At 37.3% G+C, this 24402-nt stretch overlaps 1 protein-coding gene across 15 annotated transcripts in view; it reads left to right on the forward strand.

Moving 5' to 3' along the window:
- Positions 1-63: 63 nt before the first annotated feature.
- FUBP1 (far upstream element binding protein 1) overlaps positions 64-24402 on the forward strand; it is a 34523-nt gene continuing 10184 nt past the window's right edge. Inside the window, exons 1-22 of one of the 15 annotated variants that reach the window (XR_011698601.1) lie at positions 64-255; positions 1202-1292; positions 2282-2344; positions 3177-3215; positions 3552-3600; positions 4389-4438; positions 4531-4602; positions 4886-4943; positions 6182-6344; positions 6424-6522; positions 6610-6711; positions 7338-7440; positions 7525-7625; positions 8187-8328; positions 9410-9570; positions 10406-10560; positions 10645-10724; positions 13474-13602; positions 14012-14086; positions 18712-18857; positions 20369-20466; positions 21330-21377. Coding sequence is in view for 11 of the 15 variants with exons in the window: in XM_071564694.1 (XP_071420795.1) it covers positions 142-255; positions 1202-1292; positions 2282-2344; positions 3177-3215; positions 3552-3600; positions 4389-4438; positions 4531-4602; positions 4886-4943; positions 6182-6344; positions 6424-6522; positions 6610-6711; positions 7338-7440; positions 7525-7625; positions 8187-8328; positions 9410-9570; positions 10406-10560; positions 10645-10724; positions 13474-13602; positions 14012-14086; positions 18712-18857; positions 21330-21377; positions 23642-23689 (2088 nt within the window). In the remaining 4 variants the exon portion in view is untranslated. Of the gene's footprint in view, positions 256-1201; positions 1293-2281; positions 2345-3176; positions 3216-3551; positions 3601-4388; positions 4439-4530; positions 4603-4885; positions 4944-6181; positions 6345-6423; positions 6523-6609; positions 6712-7337; positions 7441-7524; positions 7626-8186; positions 8329-9409; positions 9571-10405; positions 10561-10644; positions 10725-13473; positions 13603-14011; positions 14087-18711; positions 18858-19228; positions 19323-20368; positions 24229-24402 lie in introns of those variants that run through there. The other 14 variants (XR_011698599.1, XM_071564696.1, XM_071564697.1 and 11 more) reach the window with 14 other exon arrangements.

Genomic DNA, 24402 nt, shown 5'->3' on the forward strand with positions numbered 1-24402 from the left:
GCCCGCCGCGAAATCCCGCGGCGGTCTCGCGAGATTCGGGCGCGCTCCCCCCGCGCAGGAATGTGAAAGGCGCGCGCCCGCCGCCATTTTCTCTCTGTCTTGGCAGGCGGCGGCAGCGGCCGGAGCGGCGCCGGGGCGGCCATGGCGGACTATTCCACGGTGCCCCCTCCTGCCGCAGGCGCGCCCGGGGGAGGCGGCGGTGGGGCCGGAGGAGTGAACGATGCCTTTAAAGACGCGCTGCAGAGGGCTAGGCAGGTGCGTGTGAGTAACGTGGCCCAGCCAAATCAATGGGGTTCCCGGGGCCTGGAGGCCGCAGTGCCACAGTCGTGAGGGGAGGGGTGAGGAGGCTGCGCCCTCACCACGCTGGGCTACGGGGAGACCTGAGGAGGGTCTTGTGGGGGGGGAGGCTTTGTTCCGTCCCCGCGCCGCCCGTCCCGGGCCGTGCAAGTTGTGAGCGGCTCCGCCTGCCCCGCGGGTAGTGCTGGGCTCGGCCCGAGGCGACCCGGGCGTGAGGGCAGCGGTGCCGCGGGGGCCCTGCCCGGGCGGCGGGGAGGCGAAATCTCGGCCGGCGAGTAGTGGCGGGTTATCGTGGCGGGCCCGGCGGGAGGGGATGGAGGGAGGGCGGGCGGCGGTCCCGGGCCCGGCACGCGCTGTGGCACCCTCGGCCTGCGCGGCCAGGGCGGCCCTGGCGCCAGCGCTTTATCCCACCGCTTCATCGGTAGCTTCGGCACCACGGGCGATGTTTTCATCGCTTCTCGGGCGAAATTTTCGCCTCGTGTGTTAATTAGCGGTCGCGGTTTTGGCAGTAGTTAAAATCGGCGTAGTCTTCTGAGGTTTGAAATTGTTTTCCTGGTGAGGCTCTCTGTGAGACACAGCGATGTTCCGCGAGGAGCGCAGAGAAGGAAAATCCCCCTTTGGGAAGAAGTTTCTGCTGTTTGAATGCAAGGTTTTTGTTAGGTTTTGTATTTTCAACGGGTGATAAAAGTATCGAAAGCTCTGCTGTTGAAGGATGACCACAAGTCTTCCTTAAAACATTAATAAAATTCTTACAAGTGGAACTGGTTTTGGCAACGGTCTTTTTATTTGGGTCATTTTTAACGTTCATTGTCTAAATTCCTCAAATCCTGTAAAAGATGTGGAATAAGTATGAGCTGATTGAAATACTTTTTTTCTTTGCTCACAAGATCTGCCTTTTGTTTAGATTGCAGCGAAAATAGGAGGAGATGCTGGCACAGCAATGAACTCAAACGACTACGGTTATGGAGGACAGAAAAGACCTCTTGAGGATGGAGGTACGCACTCGTTACTGCTGCATTTATTTTTGTTGAGTTTGGCTGTGCCAGGTGGTGGTTTTGTTTGTGAATTCAGTTTTTTTTTCCCATAGCAGAGCATCAAAACGTTTTGTTCCCCTTGTAGATCATGACATACTATTTCATTTTCAGTGTAATGGCAAAATTTGTTTCAAACCATTGTGCTCTGAAGTGAATGTAAGCTTGTTTTAAAATATTTTAAATGTGGTTTAAATGCTGCCAATAGAAAAATGTATTGGGGAGGGGGGCAACAAAATTCTTAGTTGAGAAGTGCCTGCACAGCCCAGTGAAGTCTTTTGTGTGGGACTGGTTACAGCTTGTAAGTTGCAATTAGAATAGGAAGTTCTCACTCCTTGCACTTGATTGTTTCATATACTTTGTTACAATAGTTTCATAGACTTCATTACTGCACCACCAAATAAAAGTATTACTGCATTTCACTGTAAAAGCCTTACAAAAAAGCTTTACAAAAAGACAGGAAAATATATTTTCTAGCTTGTAGTCACTTTTGCTTAGTCTAATGTTTCAGCCTCCAGCGTGTGTGAACCCTGATAAGATCATACTTAAATCTTCTGACTTGTTGCAGCTTTTTGGATTTGCTTTATACTGCAGTAAAGTTTTCTTCTGAAATGTGTGTGTGTCGTCTTCTGTCTCTTATGGAGCAGCCACTTTGAACTTAACAGGGTTTGATGTGTTTAACAGCCACACAAAATCCTGGCTAAATTATGGAAAGAAGTCTCTGAGCTTGTTGAAATGTTCTCATGGGTCTTACAAAAGAGCAATGCCTTTTTTTCTTTTAAGAGGATTGAAACTCAGTCTACAGAATGTAACTAAGGCTTTATATCAGGAGTTCTTATGTCCTGCATTAAAGTTTTTTTTTTCCTATTAAAGGTGAGGTTTTTAATATACAAAAATGAGCTAATGATGCTTCAGATGATATATGTAATGTATTCTTTTTATTTTATGTGTAGATGGCTCTTGGACAAGTCCGAGCAGTACAACACACTGGGAGGGAATGCCCTCTCCTTTTAAAGGCAGGAATTTTTATTTATTACCTGTGTTTAGTATGTAAACATGACATAAACTAGTGGATCTTTCTGGATTGACACAAATATTTCTTGGAATATGTGTCTGAGTTTTTGCTGCACATAAATTATGATGGTTCATGTAGCCTTTATTTTGGGGTGGGAAGGAAGCATCTGAAGTCTCTTTTCAGATACAGGTTAATGATGCCTTTTATTTCTCTACTGTGCAGAAAGGATTTGGACGGTAGTGATGTAGTTGCTTTGAATCTGCTTTTTTTTGAAGTTTTATGCTATCAAATGCTTAATATTGGGATAGGCATTTCATATCAACATTTAGATTGAGATTGCACTGCCATGTGATACTGTTGTATTTTTAGGTACTTGATCTATATTTGTGGTCATTGTCAGAATTTTTTTTTCTTTTAAGTCATTGATTTTTATATGGATTTGATTTTTTTTTTCTTTTTTACTATGGAAGCATCATTAGCTTGAGCAACCAACAGAGCTCAACTTTGTTCCTTGTCTTAGTTGAGTTTCAGTGACTGGGTATCTCTGAGCGATCTACATACAGTGTGTTCTGAAAGCTGCCTTTTGTTAAAGTACTGAATAGATACATGGAAAACCTGACATCTTTTCAGCTATACTAACCAAGTGCTGAGTGTTCGTGAGATTCTTTCTTTTATTCAGATGATCAACTCCCTGAAATTGGAGGAAAAAAAAAGAAAGAAAGGAAAAAAAGGAAGGGGGGCTAAATACACTGGAGATTTACAATTCACACTAAAACGTTAAAACACTTCTTGAATTCTTTGGCAAAAAAATTTAAAAAATCTTAATTTTGCAGATCAACCAGATGCTAAGAAAGTTGCTCCTCAGAATGACTGTAAGTAATTTTTATTTTGTTGACAAAAAACCCTAAAAAAGTGTAACATTGTCAAAACGAGGGTTTGAAAGTGTTCTGGTAGGTGACAAATAAGTAAGATCAAAGGAATGGCTGGGGATTTATTTTGCTGAAACAGAGAAAGGCTGTTTTCTAAAACTGACAGTGATGTCAGCAACAGCTGAACATTTTTTAGCTAGTTTTTAAACTGCCCAGAACAATTCTTAAAAGTTGACTTGGACAAAATATTGATACAATTAAGTTTTACTACCAAAGGAGTAGCTTAGTTGTAAACCATACCTCGTGTTTGAATTTAATTTTTATAATATTTGTTTATAGCTTTTGGAAATCAGCTACCACCACCACCACCAATGCATCAGCAACAAAGGTAAGGGTTGTACTGCATCTTATGTAAAGTTTTGATTTTTACTGAAATAAATCTATTTTCAGAAATTTTTCTGAAAAAGTGGTATGAATGTATTGAAAATTTACTCTGTATTTCTATGATCTGTTAAAATTTCACTTCAGCAAGCCCTAAGTCAGTCACTTAAAATGCATCTGCGTTGCTGTCTCTCTCTCCCTCACAGCCAAGCTGTGTATCTGCCTTATGAAAGGGAAGTTTGTTGCTGGGTTTGCTACTGGACCTATAAGTAGCATAACTGGAAGTTGAAAGCAGATCTGAGGGGAAATGGGTGACACAACATGTGAACAAAAAGTAAAGCTGATGGACTCAAAACCAAAACAATTCAAGCTTTACACAGTGTGTTACTCAGCTACAGCTTAGTTATTTTCTCCATTCATTTCTTGCCAGAATGGCATCCCACTATTTTTCTTACATTTTGGTAGATGAGATGTCAGAAATTCTCGACATACGTTGGTGATTATACAGATGAAACCTTAAATGCTGTGCTGGCCTTTTCTGTACCTCGCATCTCTTAATAATAAAAAGGATGAAGGGTTACTAAGATTGAATTGCATTACACTTGAACCTTCTGCTTTTGTACATTGTCAGCTGAGGTAGAACTGTGCTTGCATCATGATTTTCAAAGCCAAGGGGAGATGAGCAAGGGTGATAGTGTGGGCAGTAGCTCTCTTAATTTTAATGGGACAATATATATGAATGTAATGCCGTGTTGGTCTCTGAATGGTCATTGTCTTTTGTTTAACATTCTGCAGGTCTGTGATGACAGAGGAGTATAAAGTTCCGGATGGGATGGTTGGATTCAGTAAGTAATACGGATGTGGTTCTGTACTGTAGTGAGAGTTATTGGCAGATGCTGTTAATACAAATAATCTTTCTATATTTTCTTTCTTCAAGTAATTGGCAGAGGTGGAGAGCAGATCTCCCGCATACAGCAAGAGTCTGGCTGTAAAATACAGATTGCACCTGGTAACTATTTGTGGCTTTATTTTGTTTATTTGGGGGGGGGGGGCGGTGTTGTATGGTAGAAAGTTTAGAAGACCATTCATTGCTTCTAATTGCCTGAACCTTCATTTAAGATATACTTTAATTTTTTGTGCTAATCATGACTATCATGATCTAAAGAAATGCAAACTAGGATATACTGATTATTCTCTGATTGTTTGATGTTCCAGTAGTTTGCATATTGTGATTAATTTCATAGTCTCTTTCCAACTTAACACTGCTGACAAGTTTTATTTAATGACTGCAGATAGTGGAGGCCTGCCCGAAAGGTCATGTATGTTAACTGGAACACCAGAGTCTGTTCAGTAAGTAAAACAAATTCCATGTCTGCTTGTTAAGCTGTGTAATACAATTCATTTTTTAGATATGAATGTAATATTTAGATAATACGTGTTTTTCCTCTACTGAAGAGAGTTTGGTGTCAATTAAATGTATACAGAAGAAAAAAGACCCTTAAACTGTGGCCAACTCTTTGAGCATACTTGGAATTTTAGGACAAAAGGGTGGACATTCAACTTAGGCAAGTCCAAATCTTGTGGTAGATAATAATTGCATAACCATATATTGATTTTAGCCTGAAAATGAAATGTGTGGATATAAATTAAAAACAACTGTATGCTGAAACTGTTACCTATAAATTGGAAGATTGCAGGGAAAATAAGTCATGTAAGTGCAGTGCCCAGCCCATCGGAGGTTTTTAAGGTCTTTGGTATGAATGAAGGTTTTGAAAACAATGTCATTATCATACCTATCAGTAGAATCAACTTCTGCCTTTGTGTCCTCATGAAGGAGGATTGATAGCAGTGAGAAAGTTTGGCAGGGTTTTTTTGGTGGTTGGTTTCTTGTTTTATTTTTTCTTTTTTCTTCTTACTGACACGGCTTCTATAACACTTTAAAGACAAACTTACATTGACTTTACTAGGAAAGATCTGAAGTGTAGTAGTATAATGGTATTACCTCATTTATGTTTGCTGCTCCCGCTTCATGTTTACAGGTAGGGCCTGCAGCTACATGTTTTCCTTTGGGAAAGTAGGGTGGCATTCTCCTTTTAAGTCGCAGCCAGGCAGGCTGCCATTCATGAAATCATTTCCTTGATGGGAATTTTCTTTGTAATTTATTCTGCTCACATATTAAAGGGAAGAGTGGTTAACTAATATTAGGATTGTAATCATGATATTACTCTGGCAACACATGTGGGGAAGTGAATATATACTTCATTTTGTCTACTATTCTGGTTATGTTTACAAGTACAAATGTCCTTACTTTCCATGCTGCAGCTTTTCTTCCTAGTTAAGCGTTGATCAATGTAACTGCATTCAAGGACAATGGTCACGTTTGAAGTGGTAACTTCGTTGAGTGTTTTTGATAAAGAACCACCTTTTGTATTTACTATCCTACAGTTAGTTTCTCAAGTTATTGTTACAGATTTATTGTTTGCCTCATACGTTTTAGTGTTAGTAAGCATGTTTCTTTGACAGAGAATAGTGTGGGCAAGTGATAGTTGTAGGAATAAATATTTATAAATGTGTATTTTCTTTCACAGATCAGCAAAAAGATTACTTGATCAGATAGTTGAAAAGGGACGACCTGCACCTGGATTTCATCATAATGATGGACCCGGAAATGCAGTCCAAGAAATTATGATTCCAGCAAGTAAAGCGGGATTGGTTATTGGGAAAGGTGGAGAGACAATTAAACAATTGCAGGTACATATGTATCTTCTTTTAAATGTGGTAATATTAAATCTGGATTTGAGTGGGCACTGACCTCCCTTTTATCAAATAGGAGCGAGCAGGTGTCAAAATGGTCATGATTCAAGATGGTCCACAGAACACAGGTGCAGACAAGCCCCTTAGGATAACTGGAGACCCTTACAAAGTTCAAGTAAGGAGTCCTTTACAATTTCAGAGCATTTTTTTTAAAGCCATTCTGATGTTGTGGTACCCAAATGAACTTTCATTCTTTTTTCAGCAAGCCAAGGAAATGGTGCTGGAGTTAATTCGTGATCAAGGTGGCTTTAGAGAGGTGCGCAACGAATATGGGTCAAGAATAGGAGGAAATGAAGGGATAGACGTAAGCATGGTTGAAAAACTTGTTCACTGTATTTTGAGATGTTAACTTTAAATGTTAAGCTGGGTAATACTGCTAAAAGCTCTTAAACAGATGTCAAAAGTGATTGTGGTGTGTAAGTATTACTTGATCATTGCTGAAATTATGGCTCTAAATGACGTGCAGCATTCACTTTACATTGCTGCCTGTTACAAACAGTTTCAGCTGGAGTTTATCAAATAAGCAACTAAGCTTTATGGCCAAGTGTATAATGCTATAATGTTATTGAAATTGGAGTTTGGCCTTTAAGTTCATCTGTTATGCAAGTCATAAGCTGACAACTGTTCATCGGGGGGGAGATGCGTTCTGTCATCTGCTCGAATTTGCTTTTTTTTTTTTCTGAGAAAGGTAATATCCACTGCAGTTGCTACCACTATGAGAAATTCTAGTGTGTAGGATCACTTTCTCTTTGATACTTCAGTATTTGCTAGGCTTGTGACTTGATATTAAAAAATTCACACTTGAAAAAGCCTGGAGTGGCATAGATCTTGCCCAAATTTGCTATTCTTATGTGTGTAACCCTTTCATTCTTTGGTTTTCATACAAATATTTGCATCAACGACATCTTGTTTTTGTTTTTTTTTCTTAAGGTTCCAATACCACGATTTGCTGTAGGTATTGTAATTGGAAGAAATGGAGAGATGATAAAAAAAATACAGAATGATGCTGGTGTTAGGATCCAGTTTAAACCAGGTTTGTAACATGTTGATAAGTTTCTGTGATTTGACCGTAAATTTACTGGAATCTATATACTGGAATAGTTCATTTTTATTCCAGATGATGGAACAACTCCAGATAGAATAGCCCAGATCACAGGGCCTCCTGACAGATGTCAGCATGCTGCAGAAATTATTACAGATCTCCTTCGCAGTGTTCAGGTTGGGTAATGTTATTTACCATTTAAAATCTCCTGCCCACCCAATAAGTGTGTGTAACTTAAGAAAATAATTAGTGATGCCATTTGAATTTACTTCAAAGTTCAACCTGGAATATGAATATTTGCTTTTACAGTTACAGTTTTGCAAGTTCAAAGTCATGGCAGTTATTGATGTGGCTGGTTTTAGCACTGATGCTTCTATTGTCCTGTGTTAATTGTGAATATGCTTTTGTTTGTAATTGGTGTTTAAGAGATTATTTAAATGCTTATTCTTAGTTCAGCCCCACTGCTCTATTTACAGAAAGACAAAAATGAGATCTTTGTATCTGTGAATCTTCCCAATTTCTTCTGTATCCTCTCATTCATCTTTCATATGCAGAGTTGTACAGAATGTCTTTTAAAATGTCATTTACGTCTCCCCAAAGATAGTACTTGAACTATCAAAACTATCTAAGTAGTGAATTGGGTTTTTTCTTAAAAAATGTTGTGATGTAACCTGTTGGCATTACTTGTTTGCAGTAAGTTTTATAGAATATGCTCATTCATTGCTTCTTCTTTTTAGGCTGGTAACCCTGGTGGGCCAGGACCTGGTGGTCGAGGAAGGGGTAGAGGCCAAGGCAACTGGAACATGGGGCCTCCTGGTGGATTACAGGAGTTCAATTTTATTGTCCCTACTGGCAAAACTGGACTAATCATTGGCAAAGGCAATATATCTTACATATGTGTATATGTTATTTAAAGCCTGAGCTTTTCTATTTGTATAAATACCATGCCACAGAGATGTGTCAAGTATTTGCAGATAATTTACTGTAGAGCAAAACAGCACTGTTAATTCATAAAACTCCTAATACTCTTTTCAGATTTTCCTCACCAAAACAGCAATCAATTTATCTAATGCTTTTTTTTAAGTAGTAAGTACAGGGTTACATTGGTAGTGTTTGGTAGATTCTTAGATGATGTGTCTTATAATTACCATGTGTTTGATGCTGCTTTATAAGCCTAGTGGTACTGAGTCTGACTCACTATTACAACTAATTTTCATGTATTACAGTAAAATCTTCCACAGGGAAATCCTGTTGCTATTTCATCCATATATGTGTTCATTAAAATAACTCTCAAATAATTTAATTTTTTTAAAAAAATTACTATATGCTTCTAAAAGAAGCACTGAAGTTACCTTTATCTCTTGTTCGTACTGTGTTTTCCAGACCCAGCAAACAGGCTGACATAGTTCAGTTCTTGATCTGGAAGGTGCATTTTTTAAATGCCAAATTACTGCTGTTTTTGAAACTGTATACTGAGGGTACATAAAATTTCTCAGGATCACTTAAAAGGAGGAGCCAGTTTAGGGAATGTAACTGTCTGGTTTTAGTGCACTGGAAAAATTGTGGACTTCACCATCTGGTCAGCTTCTATTGCTTTTGTCATCTGTGCTTTACTGCTTTGGAGGGAGGTTTTAACTGTGTATTTATTGATAATTCTGTGTCTGTTGTTAGTCATATCCAATCACACATGTTTACAGGAATGCAAAAAACAGACAACATTGCAGGATTTCTTTCCTAGTGTTTCCAAGAAACATTATTTTGGTCTTTATTTTTAAAATACAATTTATTTTTACTAGTTTATTGCACTCAAAACTCTGTACTACACTGTTCTTGCATGGCTTGTAAGAATAGGCACATTTTCAGTTCTTTGTCTTCAACTTCCATGTGCTTTACTTTCTCGGATTTGAGTCAGTATTTTCTGTTTTAGTGCATATCATAAAAACTGTGTATTGCATTGTAGGTGGTGAAACTATTAAAAGTATAAGCCAGCAGTCTGGTGCTAGAATAGAACTTCAGAGAAATCCTCCACCTAATGCGGATCCAAACATGAAGATGTTCACTATCCGTGGAACACCCCAGCAAATAGATTATGCGCGACAACTTATAGAAGAAAAGATTGGAGTAAGTGTAAAACTGGATTTTGATTTACTGTTATAACTAAACAGAACTGAAGGCAAGTCTCCTTTGTGGAGACTTTTCTTCCCTTCCACTTCCAGTTTAATCCGAAAATAAATCAATGATACTAAATAATAATCCATATTTAAAGCAATATAAACATCACCCAGTGTACCAAAATAAACAAAATCTTGAAATGGAAACAGTTGCTTTCCTCAGTGTAGTACAATGCATTTTTAATAATGTATTCTTGAATATGCCCACTTTGTGCATATGAAAAATTTGAAAAGTTCAAAGATACCAATGGTGTTCTCAAAGCTACTGAATTGTAAAGTTTTTCAGTCTCAGTATTATTAGGTAAAGTTTTAATCCTTGTTTACACCTTCAGTTTCATTGCACTTTTGTTTGCGTGTGTGTGCATGTAATCAAATTTACTGGTGGCTTTTCGTACCAAATCTTACAAACTGGTTTAATTAGCAAAATTAGTTTTAAATTGGTTTATTTTAAAACTGATAGTTTTGCATTAGTCCGTGGGGAGATGTAATGCAACTTGTGGAAAAATCTGTTTTAATTTAAAATTTCTTACATCCTCAAGAAAATGGATATCAAGCGACTTTTTTTGTTATTATTACTGCCATAGCTGGTTTTAACTCTTCTCTTTAACTGACCCTGAGTGTAATTAATCTTTAGAAAGCCTGTTTTCAGCAGGGAAATGTCTTTATTTAAAAGCAATCAAACCTTTTAGATTGTATTCTTTGAGTGTTTAGATAAATGCTTCTAAACTGCTGAAAAGTTGAGAACCTCAAGGTTTATTTTCATCTCTGTCCTATTCCTCTTACAGGGTCCAGTGAATCCATTGGGTCCGCCTGTCCCCCATGGACCCCATGGTGTTGTTCCTGGCCCACATGGACCTCCTGGACCACCAGGTCCTGGTGCTCCCATGGGACCATACAATCCAGCTCCTTATAATCCGGGGCCTCCCGGCCCTGCACCTCAGTAAGTGCTGCCCCAGCCAGCTGCCTTCTCACAGGGTGACCCTGGGCTGGCTTTCACTCACATGGGTGACTTGGTCTTTTGTAGTGGTCCTCCAGCTCCATATGCTCCACAAGGATGGGGAAATGCTTATCCACACTGGCAGCCGCCAAACCCACCAGATCCAGGTAAGAAGTGTCACAGTCATACGATAGGGTGGGTGTACTTTGAGTGCATCCATTTTGTCCTTACAAGTTTATACATTGCACAGTTGACTTGTGTTACACTGGCAAATCCGAAAAGCTCCTGGGCTTTCAGGCTTTTCTTTACTGTTTCTCAGTCTACCTGCATTTTAGACTTTCCCCGTGTTGCTTGTGAGATGTTGAAATTCAACTTGTTAGAGTTGCATATGCTTTTTTACAAATGTTATTGATACTGCATCCCTCTTCATGATACTTCTTTGAGAGTCTTGATTCACTGATTTTGTGCAGTTTGTTTTTTGTACAATTGGTGTTTTTACATTAATGAGAATGTATTTTCTTCTCTCATAGTAAATGACTTTTATTTTAAACAATCTCACTGATCTGTCTTTGCATAGTTTATGCTATATTATGTTTCTAGCATTTGTTGACCTATGAGGATTGCTTCTCAGAGTCTGATACAGGTATATTTTGTTGAGTCCCTTTTGAGGGATAAAACCTGTTGAACTGCTATTAATAAACTGAAACTAGTTAGGGTTGTATATTTTGAACTTTTCTTTATAATAGGTGTGTATTTTCTTCTGAAACCCATCAATGTAGAATCTATTCTGTTCCTGATTATCTTTGTCAAGACGGGGAGTTCTTACTTAATTGTAACTTCCCAAAGTTGTAGTATCCTACTTTTCTTTAAGTTTACATCCCTTGGTTGGACTAGAGCATATGGGGAAACGGAACTGCAGGCACAGAAGGCATGGTAAGGCTAGATGGTTGAGTCTGTTGTACCTCATGTGTCTGAGGAGAGCTTTCTCAGAAATTCAGCCAGCATATCTCAATTTATTTTTATTATAAGTGGAATAAATATTTATGGATAGGCAAAGTTTCTGACACAGGTTCCACTAGTGAAAAAGGAGAGGATGTCTGTCACATACTGTGTCTTTTCAAAGAATCATGTCTGGTTTCAGTTACCAAATTTTTGCGAAAGGTAGCTCTGCATGCATTCAGTTTAGTGTTCAAAAATGCCTGTTGTAATTATGTAAATGCAGAATGATTCAAAGTGACTTTTAAGTCTCAGTATATCAGAAGTGTAATTTAATGCAAAACCACTGCTAAAATGTTACAGACTGTTTCATACCACCTTTTCCATTTTTTATAGAGTAATTTATCTAAATGGCACGTAGTCTCTTGATGTCATCTTGCTGATTTTGTAACCATTTTTTGCATAAATGCTCATCTTAAAAATTTAATGAAGTTTTCCTGTGTGCAGTTGAAGTTGGTGTTTCTTTTGACTAGCATTTGCTTGGATGAATTTTGTACAGTTTTCACTTAGTTGCTCATTTCAGTGTAACAAATGAGTTGTTCTAGTATGTTTTCCAGAGGTGATTTCTCCAGAGCCATGCTTGCCCTTGTCACATGAAAGTGAAGCTAGTTACTGCAGTCAGATTTCTTTGGAAATTTAATGGAACCTGCTCTTTTGTTCTTCTGCGGTAGAGAGAAAGGAGGGGGGGATCGAGCAATGGCTTATTTGTTATTTGCAGGTAACCTTAGAATATAGTACATATTAGTTTAAATCCACTGTTGTTGATGGAAGCAGTGTAATTTAAAAAGGAAATAGTGGTAACATTTTTTTCTGTATGCTGATGTTATTGTGTGCATTTGAAGTGGTTACATCTGACTCTTGTCACAGTATTTCATTTTACATTGATTTGTTGTGGATTTCTTCTTGAAAGCCTTTTTCAGGGAATTTCTTCTTTCGTTATTCACTGCCTTACCTATTTTGTGTTTGGGGAGGATTGTATTTCCCTTTCCATTCCCATATATAGTTCTTCTAAAGTCTGTTGTATCCATATCCTCATGTGAAATGCTCCCCTCAGCTGGCCACATTTATATGCAAAAACTTTATGAATGGAAATAGTGTATGCAGGTATATGATGGTTGCATAAAACATGTTCTCTAATAGTAGATTTTCAGGTGTTGTGGATTGCCAATCTGGTAATGTAATCAGTGATTCAGCAAGAATAAGCCATACCTAAAGGCTATATGTGAAAAAGAGAAACCAGACTGTAGGAAAGAGCATCATTGGCTTACCTAGATATAGATAAAAATGAGGAACCATGGAGATAGCTGCCGAAGATGCAGGTGTTGCTATTATTTCTTACACTAAAAAGCTGTAAGTAAACAGTAATGCATAATAGCCATGTTATGGGGATTTAGGATCTTGACATGCTTTGTGGTTTTGTATTTGATTGTTACCTTAAAGTTTGAAGTGACATGCATTGCAAATACCTAGTAAGATTTGTATTCTTCTGTTTCAGAAATATGTTTTTGGCATTCCTCCTCCACCGGTGCCAGTGCCATTAGCGTGAGGTTATAACAAAGTAAAACCACTCAAATTGTTTGATGGTAGAATGATTCATTGCTGCTATAATTTATTATTAACATGACTGTTTAAATAAACTTGGAAGGAATGTTTTTGCTTATCACGTTTAAAAATTAATGTGGCATTGTAGTACTAAGGATTCTAAAGTTATTTTATCTCTCCAGCCCTATGAAAGGACACTACATGCACTACACTGGTCTGAAACCTGATCAAAAGTTTGTACTAGAAAGAGAAGATTATTTTGTGTAGATGGATTTTTCCTTGGAGGAAATTAGGAGTGTATAGAACAGGATTAACTGAAGACAGCATTCTGTTCATGGTATGACAAGTTTTATAAGAGCTTATGTTCTGTTTTCATAGGTAAGCCAGGAACAGATCCCAATTCAGCAGCGTGGGCAGCTTATTATGCTCACTATTATCAGCAGCAAGCACAGCCACCACCTGCAGCCCCTCCTGGTGGACCACCTACAACCCAAACTAACGGACAAGGTACCTGTTCAGTGAAATGGCCACATTTCTTATTGCTGAAGGTGTCAGTGCCCAGTTAGTTTTTACTATTGTGTGCATACATTGGGTAAATTTATTTAAGTAGCTGGTTTTCTTTGAAAGTGATTGCTTACAACCTTCAACATTGCTTTTCTTAAATTCAGCAGTAGTAAGGGTAATGTATTTATTTTGCTATATGCTCCAAAGAGAAACACTTAAAGCATTTCTTTCTTTCTTCGTGGTATCTTTTTGTGAATATTTTGTATTTGTAGTAAGTTGTACCACACATGTTTTTATGTCTAATTTGAGTGCTGTCATATGGGATTGTTACTGAAAATTTCAGTTGATTCTTTGTATTACGGATGAAATAAACTGCAGTAGTTTTAGTTTGACTGTTTTTAATGTAATCCAGGAGATCAGCCAAATCCAGCACCAGCAGGGCAGGTTGACTATACCAAGGCCTGGGAGGAGTACTACAAAAAAATGGGTAAGTGCGCAGGGGTGGTTTTTTTCTATGTGGCGTAGTGGAATGTTTTTGCAGACTCGCATGTCTTGCTTGCTTTTTTATTTCAAAAAAATTAAAATGCAGGCCATATGTCTACTGAACCATATGCTGAAAGCCCTGCTGAAAGACAGATTTAAATTTCTTGTTGTATTTAAGGCTTTTAATGTTACTTTTGCTAGTAATTGCTTTACAGAAAAACTTCATCCTTAATGATATGTCTGTATTTCATCCTTGGTAAACAACATGTATTCAATCTGAGTATTTTAAAGAGTATTTCCTAAAGTTTTGGAGTTCAACTTTGATTACTTTATGAAGCTGTTGCTTTTTCTTGTTTGGTAGTTGTTTCCTTATGTTCTTCAGATTACCTGTGACTTTCTTGTAACTTGCTTTCTGTGTTTCAGGACAAAAAAATATCATAATTAGCCCATATTTATAAAGTGCCTATTTTAAAATAGCATTAGCTTTGCAGCCCTTTAGAGCTATGTTTAAATTGCAGGCTGTTTGCTGTTGCTAGCTTTTTTCCCTCAAATATTTTGCTTGAGCTGACTTTAAAAAATGAAATTAACTTGCTAGTTGAGTGGATTATTTCATCATTTTCTATATAAGGAAAGAGTGTCTGGCCTTTATGTGTCAGCAGAAGGTGCCTCTGTCTTTTAAATCATGGTAAGGTCAGGGTTGAGTCCACAGTCTCCTCCCATGGATCCTGTAGTTGATGTAGATCTGTTTACTGAGCACGAGGAGCTTATGAATGCCAGAGTTTTTACCAGACACACAGCAGCTCCTTGTTTGGCTGTGTGTTTGTTTGCATGGGAAGATTTGGGGACTGTTTTGCGCTCTTCCAACTACACTCATTTTTCTCATGAAATGTTAAAAGCATTTAGATTTAAGAATGCATGCCTAATTCCTCTTAAAAACCATGTTGATCTTGAATTATTTGCCAAGACATAACTCTTTATTTTGGCACAGCACAAGTGATAAAATGAAGCAGAAAATAATAATAATTATTTACTTTAGGAATTATCTATCAGACTAAGAAAATTACAACACAATTCCCAAACAGATGATTTCTAAAATGTGACAGACCTTTCCATTTTCCTTCTTCCTAATTCATTTAACTGTTTCTTTTCCCTTTATTGTTTCTGTTAGTTCAGTTCACATTCTTAAATGTAAAGTTGTGGGTGTTTTTCAATGTCTTTTTAAAAAATAATGTAATTTGTTGGCAGAGGTTCCACCATCTTTCTAATTTGCTGTCTCTGGAATACAGTCTGGGTTGCACTAGTCATGCATTTTCTCTGATTAAACAAAAGCGAGTCCGAAGGTGTTGGGGTAGTTTCTGGGAGCAATTCTAAAGGGGAGTGTGATCCAAAAAACAAACCAAAAAATTTGGGAGATAAAAATAGTTGCTATTAAAATGCAAAATTTAAAAGGCGCCAAATACAATCAAATGAGAGGAAAAAACAAGAGGGTGGTTCAGATTTTAACTTCTTTTTCTAGTTCAAACTGAGTTCTTTGCCAAAAGGAGAGCTCTTGATGTCCAGGGCCGAATAACTTGACTGTGCAAATCACGTGAGAACATGTTGTTTCAGAATCTTGATATGGTAGATACCATTTCTCTTAAGATCCACTTAGAAAAGACGAATTCAGCCAGAGTGGATTTAAAGGTAAATGGTGGTGGTTCTCCCCACGTTGTTAACAACAATATTAAGTAGCAGTGGGAGATCTGAGGAACACCAAGGCTGCCCAACACCAACTCCGTGTGGTCCCTGGTCTCTCGGGGCTGTTTGTGCTTCTTACAGTTCTGTGATCTTCTGTCTCTGTTAACCTGTGCCAAAAGGAGAAGGTAGGAATTCCAAGTCACTTGCTCTTTGACGACTCTTTCAGATTTTTTACAGTACAGATAATGACACCAGCTGCTGTTTGAGAGAACTGAACTGAAACTTGGACTTGCTGAGCCAAATCAGTTTTATTTTTGCTGTCGAAGAAAACTGTTTCAATAATCCTTGTGTCAAACTGCTGAGTGTAACAGTACTGAGCTGAACAAACTGCATGGGACTCTGCAGTTAGTGTTCTGGATTTTGTTATACTTGGTCAAGTATGAGTGATCTGAAAACACTAAAACACTCCTGAATATGCCCATCTAAACAATTACACTATTTGCCAGAGTGGCTTCCTACTGGTGTGATACGACTCTGTTGATCGCAGAGAACGCTTCACTATTTTTTTGCAGTGAATAGTGATTTGTAAATAATCTGTTTTCCAACTCAGAAATACAGTGGCAGAGTCCATCTCCTTTCTCAGACCCTTGTCTTACAGACTACTGCTTTAAGTAGCAAATAGAATTAAACATAAGACTAAAGAGCTAATGAAATTACTCCTGCACACTGGTATGTTAATGTGCATGGATCTTGTAGATGACCCAGACAGTTTGCTTGGTACTGTACCCTACTTCATCAATCAAGAAAATTATAACATTGCTCTTTAGTATTACAAGGAAGCAAGACAGTCATTTAGCTTTTGAAGACCTAGAGATGCTGTTACCTTGAACTGGAGACACAGTACTTTAATTTTTTTGTACAAAATAAAAAAAATGTAGCTGGGCCATAAAACTTTCTCAAGGATAACAGTTTGCTTGAAACATGAAGTCAATATTTTAGCAAATTACCTGTATGTCACCAGTTAAATTTGTTGATTTATCATTTAGTCGTTCCTCTGTATTGTGGGCTTGATGTACAGTTAAGGGATTCCCTAATAAAATAGTGAAGCAGTTCTTAAAAGTTTCCTGATGATTGTAGCAGGAAAGAAGGCAAAGTTTTCTCTTACCCTAATTTCTAATCATACAAAAGATCATTTTTGTTAAAATAATTAAGCAGAATTGTAAATTGTAAGTTGTGGTAAATTACAAGTTGTAAAATGTGATAACATCTCTGAAAGTTTTGAAGAAATTTTAGTAAGTTTTTCTAGGAAAACAATTGCTTTATGGTATATACCAAAAAAGGTGGATGGGTTTTTATAACTTACCTACAGTGTAAGAGGAAAAATTATTTAAGTTTTATAGATGGTTGGAAAATGGAAGGTTGTGTTTTTATGGCTTTTGGGATAGTGCTTTGCCAAATACTCACATTCTCTGCTCCCAATGTTTTTGAGAGAATGAGAAGACTACACAGGTGTAGGAGGAGTGTGAGTAGCTAGCACTCTTCATAGGAATTTTCTGTGTTAAAGTATTTTAAGACAACCAAACAAAACCGACCTGCCTGGTACCTTAGAAAACAGTTCCATAGAATCTTTGATACACATGTTCTCCAGAAGGCTGCTCAGTGGTCTTGTATTCAAGTAAAAGGTGGGGTGGTTTCAAGTAGTATTGAAAACTTTGAGCCCTTGTTGTGTGGAAGCTGCCCCTCTTTCTTGACAGCAGAACACAAGTTTGTTGCACATGGAATTGTACAGGGTGCAGGCTTGCATTTTGCTTTGGTTTAATTGCTGCAGAGTGGTTGGATGTAGTTTGTTTTTGTTGGGTTTTTTTTCCCTGCCATCTTAGAAATAACCTGCAGAGTTGGTAGGTTTTCTGTAGTACCAAGTCTGTAAAACTTGATTTGAAAAAAGAAGCCTTTAAAAATGTAAACCAAAAACGTCATATCACAGTAATAAAACTTCTGTTTTGGAGGTTTTGGAACTGAAAATGAAGCCCTCTATATAAACCCCCTCTGTCTGGATGCATGCACTCATGTGAGGACAGATGTTTGGGCAGGGGATAGAGGCTGTTGGCTTTGCTTATAGTCATGTGTGTTCCGCAAAAACGCCTTTCAGATAAAAAGTGGTGAAGAAGATAGTAGTGCTAAGTGGGGATGTTTCTGAAGTTAGGGGAAAAGGAGGTAAAGCTGTTTGTGACAAATCTTGGCAGAACAGCGTGACTGAGGTCCTAAAAGCTTGGCTGTAATTTGGTTGGTTGGTTTGCTTTTTCTAATATGCTAAAGAGTCCTTGTGTATCAGTCTATCAGTCTGCCAGTTGGTTTTGTTGAAAGAATCGGTGGTTCTAAGCTGTAAGTCAGGAAGAGCAAGTGTGTATGTGTGTGTGTAGGCACTGTTATTTCCAGAGGATTGGAGCTTTGGCAAAGGTAGGAAGAAGTTGTTTCAGGAATACTCTGTGATGAAGTAAATGTTTACAAAAACTAATGCTCTTTTGAAAAATGTCGTCTGCAATGTCCTTGCACTTAATGAAGGATGCCGGAACTGAGGGACTTTATGATTTGGCATCTGCTCAGCTCGTGAATGCAATCTGTAAAATCAGTCTAGGTGGATTACAAAAATTTTGCCTCTTGATGTGTATTTAAATGCTAACTTTGTTTAGGTCAGCAGGCTTTAAACATTCATGGTTGTGAATCAAGAGACAGAAAAAACTGTCCTTGTGGTTCCTCAATTTTGCTTTACATGGGAATCATTAATTTAAATAAGAGGATAGGATTAGTGGTTGGGTTAAAAGAAAGCAGGCACAAGTGTATTCAGAAGCCTTAGAGGACTGTTGCTGGGTGACGTTGGTTAGGCAGTGAGATTTTTGAAGTTTTCTCATTTCTGTTGCAACAACAAAGCTGTGTCATTTTAATTACTTGTAGGTCAAGCTGTTCCTGCCCCTGCCGGGGCTCCTCCGGGCGGTCAGCCAGATTACAGTGCAGCATGGGCTGAGTACTACAGGCAGCAGGCAGCATATTACGCCCAGACAAGTCCACAGGGAATGCCACAACATCCTCCAGCACCACAGGTACAGTGTTAAAAGTGTTTTTTGGCTGGCTTCCGTTTCAGTGGTTGTAGATATTTTTTTGCATGTCTCCTGCTTTCTTACTTTGGAGTATGCATCTTTTTTTCTAGCAAAATAGCTATCAGAATAATTAGTAGATGACTTTGTTTACCTGGTAACTTGAGTTCCTATCTATCCATATGTTTGGTGATTATGTTGGTTTTTTTTTTTAAAGAAAAAATTTTCTCCTCCCAGGGTTTTGAAAACCATGCAAGAAGCCACCACCATTTACATTAACCAATTTTTCTTTCTTAAAGGCTTCACTCCTGAGTTAGCTCCATTTAAAGGATTTTCTTTAACTTTTTGTGTATCTCTTATGTATCTCTTCTGCACAGGGCCAATAATAAGAAGTGGACAATACAGTATTTGCTTCATTGTGTGGGGGAAAAAACCTTTGTTAAATGTATGGATGCAGACGCCTTGATGAAGATCTTAATTTTGGTTAAAAAAATAGTGTTTTTGAAAATGTAAAAAATATCTATCACTACTGATAGGAGGTAATATTTCTGTGTAGAAATGAAAAAATGGTTTGTTTTTAGTATTAGTGTAGATGTACACATTCCAGCAAATGTATTTGCAATTATGTGGTCAATGCTTTGTGATATAAATGTACTTTTTCAATGTATACTTTATCACTTTTAAAATGCCTGTTTTGTGCTTTACAATAAATAATATGAAACCTCCTGTGTCGGTAAGTTGGATATGTGGGTATATGCAGAATTATAGGATTGATTTACAACGCTGAATCAAGGTACCTGTACACAAACCAGTTGGTTTCTTTTCCCCTCGTGAAACCTTATTGAGTTTAAAAACTTGTCGTTAGAGCATGTTTTTCCCCTCTTGCAGAATAGTTGTAGATGGAGGATCTCTTTCATTGTATTTTGCTGCCTAGCACCAGTAATCCTGATACCTTAATTTTCTTTCTATTTGATTAAAACTGCATGTGTTTAAGAAAGTGATCTTTTGGCATACTTCCATTGCATTAACAGTGAAATTTTCTTTATACATGACCACTGTTTCAGACCTGTGCAGCTGCTATAACAGATAACTTTTTGGTTTTAATTGAGTACTTCAAAACTGTTCCTGCATAACTATTTTTATGGACGTCTTCAGACTAGTTATAAAACTTACTTTAAGTGTAATGTGCTTAAGCCTTCAGTTTAAAGTAGTCTACTTCAAAATTCAGTGTAGAAAAGTCAATGTGGTATGCATAGTAGTTAGAAAAATTGCATCTGTCCTTAAAACGCTGTTTTGTTTGAGTGGTGGGAGTGGTTGAGAACTTCCTGCAGAGCAGATAACTTCTGTTTTTGTAAATATTCAAGTATTTGAATCAACTGATTATTTTTTTATATATACTTGAAACTTATTGCTCTAATGCTCATACTAAAAAGCTGATGCTCTTGAAATCCTGTGTTTGCTCTTTGCATATATTAGATGACATGCACTACAGTCTGTCTTGCCATTGTCTGTTGAAGTGCAGGTTTGATCCAGCCAGTATAGAACTAGCTCTATAGGGGTGAGGAGGACTGTGCTGTGTATCATCCTTGATTGTTCCTTCAAGGAGCATTGCACTGTAAGTACATCAGAATGACAAATTGATGAACTGCAACAGTATCTTTTTGTCAATGTTCCACATAATGAAAATGCCATACTTGTGTGATTATTATGTTGGAATACAGTGCTGATATGGTAGGAAATCATAATTGCTTCTTAATTCACAAAAATAGGTTTGCTTATATATACATACACATAATAGGAGTTTTGTGGGTAAGTATTCCTGAAACGTCTAGCAATAGCTAAAGAAAATCATGTTTGTTTATCTGAGTAATAGTTTTTTTTATTAGTACTCCTGAGACAGCTGTCATTCAGTGTTTTAAAGTGTGCGTATCATAACATTGAAGTCTTTGGAACCACTTGTTCGACAGCAGTTGTCTTTGACTTCAGATAGTTTGCAGTTATGTAGTGATGTAGGTATGTTTAAAATAATTCTATAACTGTTAATTGCTTTATTTTTTGGAACACCGTGTTGTTGCTTTGAGAATAAATTTTTTTAGGGTGGCTGCACAGAGAAGTAAAAGTTAAGGCTTGAAAACTGAAGTAGTTTATTCAGGTAATCAGCAATGTATGTATTGTGCTGTAGAAATAGAAGGAATTATTTTTATCCCTTTTAAAAGTAGGAATTATGCTGGTAGCTTGAAAAAGGCTAGGACAGCATTTGCTATCTTTAGTGTAGGGTATTAAGTTTAATAGTCAGGTATTTTGCATGGTATTTTGTAGATAACCTTACAGAATGGTGCATTTATTATGTACTAAACTGAGCAAAATTAAATTCACTGGATTCTTTATCAGTCACAAAATGGAGGCTGTTGATTTTGATTCATTTAAGGTATAAAATCTTTATTAATTGCAAACAGTGCAATTATTTATACTTCACAGTGCCTTCCCAGACCTTCCACCTTAGGTTCTGCTGCAAAAAAGCAACAGGTAAGCACAACCTAAGGAAGTATATAAATTAATATATTTCAGTACATTAATGTTGTCCCTGTGAGATCTTTGTGGTTGTGTATTGAAAAGCAATCTGCTGCTTCCCCAAATGCATTGTTACTCACGGTTCCATTTCAGTGGAAAGTCTTTAAACAACTGTTTATATTTCTAGGTGAATATGTACTTTCTTTTTTCTTTTTTTTTTAAGAAAATATTATTAGACTGCAGTAATTAAACTTGATCAGAATAAGTAATTTTCATTATTTTTCCTCAAATAGCTAATTGTTGCAATTAAAGAATCAAAACCTTTAAAATATGCAGGAATTACTTTGGTTAGAAATGTCAACAGCCTTCACAAATGTTTTTTATAATAGGACACTATTCCCACTTACACCCATAAGACTTAAATGTGAAGAATATGACTTCTTGTTATTATCACTGAACTTGATAACTTGTCTTATAGTGTGTTAGTGGAATCTTTAGATAACTTAGTTTGCTTATTCATACTTGACATGGTAGGAAAACAGATGCTGGTGAGATTAGTATGTTTTAACTGCAAAAGCATGTGCACCAATTAAATGTTAACAGTACAGCAAATACTATTTTATCAATATAGCAGTCAGTGTATCCTGTTTCTTGATACTTAACTGAATTGCTGTATATTGTGATAGTATAAAATGTTATTTGTCGTATAGATGATCTGGTATAGGTTTTTGTTGCTGTTTTTTTTTTAGCTTAACATAAAGCAGCATCTTTGACTTTTTGTTCATTATTCTGTTTCTAAAATGTGCTGCTCCTCTTTCAAAAGTCCTGCTTATCTGTACATCAAAGAAAAATATTCAAAAATGCTGCCTTCATTTTCACACACAGTGCTGAAGATGCTGCAAGCACCAAATCATAGCTCATAGAATCAGGTCCTGAGATAGTTACTACCAGTAAAGAGGAATCCTTTGAGTGTATGCCATTGGTGAGCCGATGAGCATGGACCATAGAAGGGCTCCATGTGGAAGGTAAAATTGGCAAAAACATAACAGATTTGAAATGTATCCCATACATAATAATGTAGGGTATAATTTTCGTTTTGATCACTTTTCATTCTTTTAAAGTATTCTTTGTTTTACCATAAATGTTCCATAATCCGTTGACATTTTTAAACTGTGATTGAATAATATAAATCATCTATTTTACTTTATATTCTTCTAAACAGCCAAGTTAATTTTTGAACTAAATTAATAGTTGTGCTTCAGTTCCTCAAGCCACTTAGTATTTCATCTGTAGTTTAATACGTAACTTCATTTTTGACATGAGAAAAGGTTAGGTGTGTGTTCCATTTGGATTTTGATACTGTGAATTTAGTGTGGGGGTGAGTCATTTGTTCACTTCCTTTTTACATGGTATTTTTCTTTAACTGTTATTCCGAAAATATCGTGATCAGTCTTTTAATTGTTAAATTAGCTGTGGGAGGAGATAGAGAAGAAAAAGCCGGTGTATGGGGATGTTGCTAAGTGTGTGCAAGGTGAGATGTTCTTGTGTGTAGCATTTGAAGTGTGTGACTTCCAGCCTTCTCATGGCGGGGCTTACAGGCATTGCTGGTTTGTGCAAAGCGTAGTGTTTATGTGTCAGCTCTATCCAGACTCAGTTCTTGGGAGAACAACAGATTATTGGAGTTCTCCAACAGCCAAGATAACTGGACTTCCTTAGCAATGCAGCGAACTTGTCCAAAAGGTGTCTTGAAATGTTTCCCTTCAGTGTCCCACATGTTAAGTAGAATGTGAAGAGTATGAAAAGTTTCAAAAGTAAGCATAGTGTTCAGAGTAGGCAAAGCGGCTTGGTATCACTTTCTGCAGCCTATACTTCATTAGGACATGAAATAAAATACCAGGTAGACCATCTTCAGTGTAGCTTGATCATAAGTCATCTGTTTCACTTGTCCAGGCAGACAGGATCATGAATCACTTGCACAGGCTAATCTTCAGGTATTTCATCTTTTTCTAGTGGTATTTTATTGGATGGTAGAAACTGTTTCTCCCCTGTTCTCTTCCAGAGTAATTCTTAAGTTTTCCATTGCATGCTAAAAGCTTTTTGTTTTGCTTTTTTTCTGGAAGTGGGGGGAGGAAGGGAGGACTGGGCTTTTTCAGAAAGCATACAATTGACAGGATTCCCTCTTCCCTAGTAATAGCTTATGAAACTCGTATGTATGCACAAATATTTCTCTCGAGTGCATGTGAAATGCCTTTTCGTCCTGAGAAAAGTGTTCTCTGCAGAAACTACCCGTGTGTAAAAAGAAGATTGGCTTTAAAAGGCAACTGTGATGGGAACAGTGTCTTAGGGAGATGCAGCTTGGACTTGAGGTAAATTGAATGCTTTACAAAAATGTGGTTTTGAGCTTGCATTGACATTGTATGTAATATGGGTACACATTAACTGTATAATGATTTTTGTATGGTTTTTCTCAATAAATGTAAACTAATGGATAATAATAGCAATGTTTTTGTCTTTTTTATGCTCCTGTCCCTGTGTTAGTTTGAAATAACAGCTTCAGAGGAAAAATATTGCAGCAACTAGTACTTCTGTGAATGAACATCACCCACATGAAATGAAGTAGAATAAGTTTATATGGCTATTAGGGGAAGTATTAACTGAAAACATCATGGAGCTCATTACCATTTTCTACTGAGGCAAAAGACGGACTTCCAGTAGGGAACTGTACAAAGACCAGGCAGCAGATTCTGCCGTGGGGAAATTTTTTAAATGACTGCATAAATTCAGATTACTGCAGCTTGTCTTTATGTCAAGGCCTGTACATGTGTTAATTTAAAATATGACACTTTTTTATAAAGCTGCTCCTACAGAAGCTAAATCTGAATGGTTAAGTGGTCCTAGCACAGTGACATAAATGTTGATGTCAAGATGTTTGAGAGCAAAACAGTTAAGTCAATCAAAGATGTCACCACTGTCCTTGTATCATTTAATCAATGAAAAAACAAGTTTTCCTAGACAGTGTTGGTACTATGAAGACTACTGT

The sequence above is a fragment of the Pithys albifrons genome, chromosome 10, assembly GCF_047495875.1.
Source record: "Pithys albifrons albifrons isolate INPA30051 chromosome 10, PitAlb_v1, whole genome shotgun sequence".
Lineage (NCBI taxonomy): Eukaryota > Metazoa > Chordata > Aves > Passeriformes > Thamnophilidae > Pithys > Pithys albifrons.